At 37.1% G+C, this 10,417-nt stretch overlaps 1 protein-coding gene across 1 annotated transcript; it reads left to right on the plus strand.

The window, feature by feature from the left end:
* Positions 1 to 4,354: 4,354 nt before the first annotated feature.
* On the plus strand, positions 4,355 to 10,019 carry LOC133530052 (catalase-like). The gene is made up of 2 exons (XM_061867868.1): positions 4,355 to 5,210; positions 6,715 to 10,019. Exons 1-2 carry the CDS (start codon positions 5,088 to 5,090, stop codon positions 8,206 to 8,208), a joined length of 1,617 nt encoding a protein of 538 aa, XP_061723852.1. The 5' UTR covers positions 4,355 to 5,087; the 3' UTR covers positions 8,209 to 10,019.
* The last annotated feature ends 398 nt before the right edge of the window (positions 10,020 to 10,417 follow it).

Here is a 10,417-nt window from a genome sequence, read left to right on the forward strand (position 1 = left end):
CTGTTCGGCCTCCCCGTGCCCCGACATCGGAAGTGAGATTACCAGAAACGGCAGAGGATCACTCTACAGTTATTTTAAATAAGTAGTACAGACAATCTAATGTGGAAAATGTTGTTTAAAATGCAGCAACGTGAAATGATGGAACTGATTCGTACAATTAAGGAGTCTAGTGTCAAAGATACTTAACTAGTGCTTTCTGAATTTAATCCTGAATCTCGAGACAGCGATGCTCGGGAAAAAGACATAACTAGTAGGAACCTAATCATTGCCTTGAGTCAAGCGCTTAAAGCACGGCAGCGGGGTGGCGAACGGGGCAACCGCCCGGGGCCTCGCGCTTGCGGGGGCCTCGCGCAACAGGTACTATTTTAAGTTTTTATTTAACCGTTCTGTCGCCATGCACAATTTATGTATCCATGCCAAATGATCACGGAACAAAGTCGCGGATGACGGACATGGCGAAACTATAAGGGTTCCTCGTTGACTAAGGAACCCTAAAAAGCATCAAAAATGGGGTTAATTAAAATAATTGATATTATTTTGCTAAGCTGATGTCGCCCACGCAGCTTATACTCCCTGTAGTATGTATGTCGTAGAGCAATCCCGCCAAAACCGTCAAAATTAGGACGCCGCAAAACTTAAAAACTATAAGTAAATAGCAACATAATTAGAAACAATTATTATAAGTCGATAATGTAATGAAAATTATTTTGTACATTTGTTGTTGTGTTATAACTCCGATCGTTTTTAGGGTTCCGTAGTCAACTAGGAACCCTTATAGTTTCGCCATGTCCGTCTGTCTGTCTGTCTGTCTGTCTGTCTGTCCGAGGCTTTGCTCCGTGGTCGTTAGTGCTAGAAAGCTGAAATTTGGCATGGATATATAAATCAATAAAGCCGACAAAGTCGTACAATAAAATCTAAAAATTAATTTTTTTTTTAGGGTACCTCCCCTACACGTAAAGTGGGGGTGAAATTTTTTTTTCGCTTCAACCCTAGAGTGTGGGGTATCGTTGGAAAGGTCTTTCAAAACTAATAGGGGTTTTAAAGAAACATTTTTTGATAAAGTGAATATATTCGGAGATAATCGCTCCGAAAGCAAAAAAAAACGTGTCCCCCCCCTCTAACTTTTGAACCATAGGTCCAAAAAATATGAAAAAAATCGTGGAAGTAGAGCTTAAGAAAGACATTAAATGAAAACTATAGCGGACATGATCAGTTTAGCTGTTTTTGAGTTATCGCAAAAAGTTTTCCCTTCATAGTAAAAAGACTTACTTTAATTAGGTACTGATTATGCAAATTTGCCTATTTGTTTAACTCGGGTGGAAGGTACCGGTTCATCCCTTGGTTAACAATTTACTATACTTTAAGCTCCAGTTTAGCTTATTGTGACGGAAGAGTAACTACGGAACCCTACACTGAGCGTGGCCCGACATGCTCTTGGCCGGTTATTCTACAAATAATCAAACACTGCAAAATGGAACACAAAATTTGAGGGGTAGGAAGTACAACATCCACTAAAATTATTTCCACATCTATTTTTTTGTTTCCGCTTAGCACTGTACTTAATGAACTTTGAACTTAAAGTTCGTTTTAGGGTTCTGTAGTTAACTAGGAACCCTTATAGTTTCGCCATATTAATCTGTCCGTCCGTCCGCGGCTTTGCTCTGTGATCGTTAGTGATAGAAAGCTGCAATTAGGCATGGATACATAAATAATGCATGGCGACAGAACGGTGAAATAAAACCTAGAAAATAATAATTTTTAGGGTCCCATACAAAATGTTATTTTTTTTGCTTTAACCCAATATTGCAGAGTATCGTTGGATAGGTCTTTTAAAACGAATACGGGCCTCTAACAACAATTTTTTGATAAAACGAGTATTTTCGGAAACAATAGTCCCGAAAAAGTGTCCGGAAGGATTTTATTAGTATGTAAATAAGTTTTTCATACTAAATAAATAATGAGTGACGCCTGATTTATTTCTATAATGTTTTAACCAACCGTTATTCTCTCAAAGGGATCTTTTCCGGGTTCACCTTTGTCGTGGAAATGAAATTAGCGGTCGAATGTACCGCGGTGAAATCTCGGTAACTTCGTTGAGGGCACTTCGCTTTTTAATGCCTGGGATGGCGGCAATTCTCGCAACCGTTTGCAGCCAAGGAGAGATTTAACTACAATGAATGATCAAGTTGTTAAGTCACCCAAACTGTATGGTTTTTAATTTTTCGGTCAATTACAACAATACAAGACACTCTGGTTTTGCGTTTGGGATCAGTATGCTTGGAGCATGCCAGTGGTTGCATGTACAGTAGTTTCGACTTTCTTTCGTCGCATTACTCAATATGATGTGATATGACGTATGTATGACGAAAAAATAAAAGTGAGCATAAATAATAATATAATTATGTTAGTTATTAGTCATCGAAAAATACACCGTGGGTCTTGTGGGTAAATATAACCCGACAAATGTTAAAGGTGTATTCTTGGCCACATTTAGAGATTAAAATGTCATAATGGTTTTTGTGAAATCGGTCTTGTTTTAGAAATACTGACAATTCTTGTCAAATTTTTACAATAATTTCTGGAATAATTCAGTGAAAACTGCTACTATGTGACTTGGTTATTATTTATTTGAATCAAGTTATCATAACATTACAGCTTACGCCAAAGCGTTACGTAGATTCATAACTTAAAAACTACTTATTTATTAATTAAAAACTAACTTACATCTACGAATATCTGTCTTGCATCCTTTCAAGCATTCCATTCCACTCAGATATCAGCCTTCCTATCCCGGTTAGGGTAGGTATGTGTAAGACCTATTGAAAGACATTAAAGTTTCAAACGATACTCGCTAAATTAATAAGTAAATAAAAAAGGTACTCTACTTATTCGTTGTAATTGTTGTTTACGCCAACACTATAACAACAAAAAAAACAGGACAAGTGCGAGTCGTCCCACCGAGGGTTCCGTACTTTTTAGTATTTGTTGTTATAGCGGCAACAGAAACACATCATCTGTGAAATTTTCAACTGTCTAGCTATCACGGTTCATGAGGTACAGCCTGGTGTCAGACGGACAGACAGACAGACGTACAGACAGACGGACGGACTGCCAGCAACTGTTTTTAAGCAGCAAAGTCCCCTTGTTCGAGCTGCTGAGGTGAAAAAATATTTTAAACGTAACGGAGAGATGATTTATTTACTTTTCTACCCTATAGTACAGGATGTCGTTAGGTTAGGTATTTTAAAACGAATAGGTAAGGGTCTTCAACAACAATTTTTGAATATTTTGAAAATCATCTCTCCAAAAGAAAAAAAAAATCGTCCCTTCCGCCCAAGCCTCTAACTATTGAACAATGGATCTATAAAATAAAATTTAGTTTGAATATTTAAATCAGTTACCCCGATAAACTCGTAAAATAAAAATTAGAAGAATACAATTTTTTTAGGGTGGCTCGCCTACACTAAAAGTGGGTTTTTTTTTCGGCTCAACACTGTAATTCTGTGCCTATAGTGTGGGGTGTCCTTGAATAGGTCTTATATGGGTTGTCATAAACCATTTTTAACACGCTTTTATTAGGTCGACCTGTATGTAACTATGTAATGGAAGCTAAGGTAACTAATTTAACCATCTTCCAAGGATCGTAGCGTCATGAAAATCGGCAGCTGTATGTAATATGGTACTGTCGAACTGATCTGATGATGGAGCCGGAAGATATGAACTGGAACTTCATGATGGAACATCGTATCATAGCTGTGTTTGGATTTGTTAGAAAAATCTTGTAATGAACTTTGACCACGATTAGGTTTCAAGGTCTGATGATGAAGCCGGAAGATAGGCACTGGCATTCCATGATGGAATATCGTATCATAGTCGTGTGTGCACTTGTGAGAAAGGTCACGTAATGGACTTTTTTTGGTTTTTACGTGCATTTATAAAAGCGTGTTTTATATTGGTTTTTGAACTAATAATTTGATAAACTTAATATTTGTCGAAAATAATTGCTCTCAAAGAAAAACAATGTATTGTAACAATGTATTTGAGGGGGGCCTCTACCTACTTCCCTTAACATTTTTAAGTACCATAGAATCATGGGACCAAAAATATGAAAAAAAAATCGTTAAAGTAAAGCTTAGTAAAAACTTACAAGGATAACTATAGCGAACCTGATCGGTCGAGGAACCCTACACTGAGCATGGCCCGACATGCTCTTGGTCGGTTTTTTTGAAATATTTGGTCAGCAAGTGACTAAGCTTGCTTATTCTACGCCAAAAATTAGATTTGTTATGGACAATTATGAAAAAAAAAACGTTTTCCCAAATCGTCTATTTTTTGTCTCTAAATTAAACACCCTGTAGCTCCTAAAGTATTGACCATAGAGTTAAAATAAATGTAACCACATTTGTATGAAATTTTATGGTAAAACTTTTGTCCGAAGTATTTATAATGCTGTTTGTATATTCAAGACATGAGCAAAAATCTGAAAAAAGGTACCTTCACCCCTCACCCCCTCTCCCTCCGACCCCTACACCGTCAGCACAATCCCCACCCTCGAGGACTTTTAGTATGTTTATCTGGACACCACAATGTATAAAATTGTACCAATTTACAAAACTACACAAACTATTTTTATATTAATTTTCTTGAGCTAATTACTAATTTTCATTAGCACATGTTTGCATGAAAACCTTTAAATAGATGCAGATACGATGTATAGCGAATAGCATTCAGTCAAACTTAGTGTGATTATGAAATGAATGCAGTAAACGAAGGAATTAAAACTAATTGACAAAAGAAATCTAGTTACAAACAAAACGAGATGAATATTACATTGGAATTGTATTTATTCGTGTTCACCCATTTCCGCTGATGTAAAACCAAATGATTGCGAGTGTAACGCACTTATAATCAGGCAGAAATATTAGCATTAGATTCACACAAACAGAATGGAAGCTGAATACTTTTTTCCGCTAGGCATATCTTCTAATTAACGATATCCATCCATACTAAAGAGCGTAGGATGTAACCGATTATATGAAGTAGTAATATATAGAGATTTCGTATTTCGCACGCTATCATCTTGAGCCATGCAGTGGCTAGTAGCGTTTGTCTGCGTTGCCATAGCCAATGATGCACATGGAGTCCGCTACCTTAACGTCACATTAGACGCTGTCCAACGGCAGTTGCAGGAGTTTAATGTAACACATCCGGTAAGCATAAGTGGACTAAATGTAATGTGCATCTATCTCTTAAACAAATGTAAGGCCATCATTAAGTAAATAAATATTCTTTTGCACCACATACAAAACAAATTCAAACAAAATTTACAATATAAATAAAGGTAGCAACAGGCGGTCTTAATGCTGTAAGAGATCTCTTTTAGACAACTTTAGAGAAGCAGGATATGAAGAACAAAGAGGTAGTGCACGAATAAATAAGAGGAGTAAGAAAGTTATACACACATTAAGCAAACAGTATACATAAATATATTAAATAAATCTAAAATGGCAAAATAAATATACATACATATATAAATATACTACAGACAGGGGAACACTAAGCAAGAGACAAGTAATGATTTTACAGTAGGTTTTTAAAGCTTAAAAGAGTTTTTGCACACCTAATGTCTAACGGCAGACTGTGCCACAGGCGAACAGCTCGAAACGTGAAGGAGTCATTGTTAAATTTTGTACATGATGGAGGGGGAGCAAGTAGATATTTCCGTGAAGGCCTGACGGAGGAGAGATAAGTAAAACGTTCCTTAAGATATGAAGGAGTAGAGGGGTTGAAAAGAATGCTATAAAGATGAGAGAGAATATGAAAGTTTCGGCAAAGATGCATAGGGAGCCACTTAGGCTCTGCACGAAAGTTGAAAATGTGATCAAATTATCGTAGGCCAAATACATTGTGTATTTTTGATATAACCTCAAACATAAACTAGACGTCGGTTTTAGTCCTATAACACAATTTTGAAAGATTTTTCTATTTTAGCCTTCACTATCAGATAATAATTATATTTGCATTTTTTCCAGCGGCAATGTTTTCGTACATCATGATTACTTGTGACAGTTGTGACGTCGCGTCATTAATGAGACGTTTTGAGTTAAAACAAAGTAGTGATACATTGCTTGCTGAATTCTTTTGTATGAAAAAATAAAAGTCGTAAATTTTTTAATAAAACCTATGAAAGTGTGTTATTTACAGCCTAAACGAACTGCTCTTTGATTATGTGGTCGTATCAAAAATACGCGCGGTATAAATCTAATTAATAGAATCAGGCGTTACTTTGCGAAAATCCATACTAATTTTTTTTAGATTGCTCACGTTGTTTGCTATAAGAATATTCAGAATATACCCCATGTATGTTAGCCGATTTTTCGTACTTTTCGAGTTGTGAATTTTTCTACTTTTAACTTTTATTATGTAATTCTGGGGAAAAGCCTTTAATTTATTTATATTCTGATAGTGATAGCCCACGACGTGAACATTCTAAAAAAAATTTTGGACGTCTAGGTTTGGATCATTCTGTATATATCGTTGTCTAAGTACCCACAACACAAGCCTTATTGAGCTTACTGAGGGATTTAGTCAATTTGTGTAATAATGTCCTATAATATTTATTTATTTATTTATTATATAAATAAAACACGGACAATAAAATTAAGAAGACGTTCTCTTCGATTTTTTTTTCTTTAATCTATGCATCCGTTGCAGAAACCTATTGGAGTGCTGACAACTACCGCTGGCAGACCGGTGGAGGTGCGGGAGACAGTCACCCTCAACACAGATTTCTTCAACAGTCAGCATTTCTGGGACCTGCAGTCTGCTTCCGAACATGAGCGCATCCCGCAGCGCTCGGTCCACGCGCGCGGCACGAGCGCCTTCGGCTACTTCGAAGTTACCAACGACGTCTCCAAATACACCAAAGCGGATGTCTTCAATGGCATTGGGAAGAGAACCCCCGTCGTCGTCCGATTCTCCTATTTGATCCAAAGTCGCGGAGGAGTAGATGTGATGAGAGAGACGGGAGCTTTAACATCCAAATTCTACACAAACGAGGGCAACTTAGATTTTCTCGCCTTGTCGCTTCCAGTTTTCCTGTATAATTCTCCACATTTATTCAGTCCATTGGCTCATGCTTTCAAAAGGAATCCTAAGACATTCATTATCGATTCTACAGCTCGTTTGGACTTCATCAATCTTACGCCTGAAGTTATCCACCAGATATTGTGGCTGTTATCAGATTTCGGTATCTTTAATGGCTACAGGAAAATGAACGCATTTCCTATCCACACATACGAGATTGTTAACAAACACGGTGACAGCTATTTCGTGAGATTCAATTTCATGACTGAACAGGGACTGGAGTTACTCACTGAACGAGCTGCCATGGCTATTAGAAATTATGACCCTGACTACTCCATCAGAGACCTTTACGATGCAATAGCCGCAGGAAACTACCCCTCTTGGAGACTAGACATGGACATTATTCCGAAGTCCCACATTCCTAAGCTTAATTACAATCCTTTCGACATGACTGCTTTATGGAGGAATGGGACATACCATACAGAAACTATTGGACGCTTAATCTTAAACAGAAATCCTGAGAATAATTTTAAGGATGTCGAGCAAATGGCCTTTAATCCCGGTAATTTGGTGCCCGGAATACCAGGACCGGTCGACGACACGTTCAAAGCGCGAAGATTCTCCTACCGAGATGCTCAAACTTACCGGTTAGGCATCAATCATAATAACATTGAATTTAATCATCCGAAGTATTCGAAGACATATAACCGTGACGGTTTACCGCCGGTGCTAGATAATATGAAAGATGTGCCAAATTACTATCAGAACTCGTTCAACGGCCCAGTTCCTTATGTGGACGTAGCGAAACCTAAAGATGCGATATCACTTAAGTTCAAACAGTCGACGGATCTTGGAGAGTCTTCTTATTTCTACAACACGTACGTTAATACGGAGGATAAGAGGAATAGGATGGCATTAAATATAGCCAACATAATGGTGAACGCTATTGAAGAAACACAAAAGAAAACGCTGGAGATCCTTTACCTCGTAGACCGCGACTTGGGTTCGCGTGTCGCTGCCGCGCTGCCAATCGCTGAGGCGCAGAAGATTTTGGGGGCCCCTAAGCTCGTATTAGTTGAAGAGAACCCTAAAACATATGATGTAGCACCCATGTGCCAATAGTAACAGGAGATACAATTGGTATAAATAAAATAAAGTGTAAAAAACCATAAGTAGTTACACATTCGCTCGTCAGCACTTTTTGCAGATCGTTTCCAGCATTCAATTCCATTCATTTCTTTAGGATCTGTTTTGTACTAAATCCATTGAATTTATTTTCAACCGACTTCAAAAAGGAAGAGGTTGTCAATTCGATTGTACGTTTGTTACCTCAGAACTCCGTCATTTCTGAACCGATTATACCGAACCGAAAGTATAGTCTGTGATGGCATTGGGGTTGATTAATATACCATACTTTAAGTTTTAGATACTAAAGCTAGTAATTAGATGTAATTACTGTTATATAGAAGGTCTGAACTACTTAGTAAAGAAAGGCGCACGGCGATTTGTAAAATTTAAATTTATTATCGCAAATTTATTAGGTATATTTATTGACAATAATGACGGTTCCGGGGATGTGGATTACTAGGAGAAAAATCGCCGAAGAAACTCCTTAGTTTACTCTATTGCGTCTCGTTTCAAATAAAAGTTAACAAACTACTTACGACAAGCTAAACCAGATCTACTAATATAAAGCTAACTTATCCACTAGCTTACGTAACAACCAACGGTCTATTATTAATTAAAATAAGAGGGACATCGACATAATTCGGTTAGGTAAATTTATACGTTTCCCCGATGATTTATTTACCCCACCCAATTATCTAGTTACATTATCTCTATTAAAGGTTGACCGAGGTTAGCCAAGTTCGGTCCTTGGTCGTCTGACACCAAGAAACTAGTAAAAGAAATTTCTACTAAACTAGTCTGGGTGTCTGGCGACCTACGAGCTGGCGCTTTTTGCGCACAAAAACTTAGCCTCACTGTGCAGAGAGGGAACGCGGCCAGTGTCCTGGGAACAATGCCTCAGGCTAATTTAGGCTTAGTTTTTTGATAATATAGACATTAACTTTTTTATGTAAAATTATTACTAATTCAATGCTTGAAGTGATAATGTTTAGAATTAATTATACATAGAGTTACGAAAACACAAATAAAAAATCACAATACATCATAGATATAAGAAGTAAGGAGATTTATAACAAAGCATAATTTCAATGAGTCTCGTTGACTCCAACTGTCCGCCACCACATCCAAATCCGTTTGATAACAATATATTTAATTATTTGCTAAAATATTTTGTATGATAAAAATACACAAATTGGAAACTGATTCGACTGTAAGAGGCCACGCAAAGTTTTCCGGCGTTCATTTCTTCATTGATTTTTTTATAAATCTATAAATAATTTTTAATATAAAATGAATAAGTTTCGACTCGCTATTTATTTCTGTAATTTTTTTCAGCCAATCCTAATTTCCTCAAAGAGGATCCGATCCGGGTTCACCTTTGTCCTGGGAATGAAGTTAGCGGTAGAATGTGCTCTGGAGAAATCCCGGTAACTTCATTGCGGGCACTTTGCCGTTTAATGACGGAAAATGAGGGAAGAGTTCTAGGTTTAGCTATAATTTAATGTCTTTCCTGTGCTAAAAATTTACGTATAACTTCATACTTATTCTTCCTTTTGTAACAGTATATTCCAAAATATAATCACCGACTGTATCTCCTAATTACAGCTATTCGTATTTCCAGTCCACCTCTCTTACGGTTTGGTACATTTAAGCAAATATTCACCTGTATTTCGACTCCAAGCAGTTCGTTGTGTGAAGGGGGCATCCCAAGCTCGAATTTAAGCATCAATTTGGCACCTCTCCCGGGCTTAATTGAAGGACTGAAGAGACCCGTTTATTCACTGTTCTGTGATTTTAATCTAGTTTTTTTTTGTACGGGAGTCGCAAGCTTTGTTATAAATACAAAAAAAAAGTCCAAAAACATTTGACATTGACATTTACTCTATACAAAAATGAACTGTCATATATAGGGGTCATCATTGGCCGCGTCAGGAATCCTCGGACTGCAGAAGGCACACTCGAATGCACCACGATGTAAGGACATGAAGGCGATGTGACAAACAGTTAGGTAAATCTGTACATACATTACACATATCAATTATTAGCGCATAATAAAAGGATAATATTTTATTTTATCCTTCTTGTTAAGTTAATTTAATTAGTTTAAACTTTTTGTTATGAGTGAAGCAGCATTCTCCAGGACTCGTATCTGTCCGGCCAAATAGTCATGTCACAAAGTTTCGAGCTTCAGGAACATTTTAAA

The sequence above is a fragment of the Cydia pomonella genome, chromosome 22 (assembly GCF_033807575.1).
Source record: "Cydia pomonella isolate Wapato2018A chromosome 22, ilCydPomo1, whole genome shotgun sequence".
NCBI lineage: Eukaryota > Metazoa > Arthropoda > Insecta > Lepidoptera > Tortricidae > Cydia > Cydia pomonella.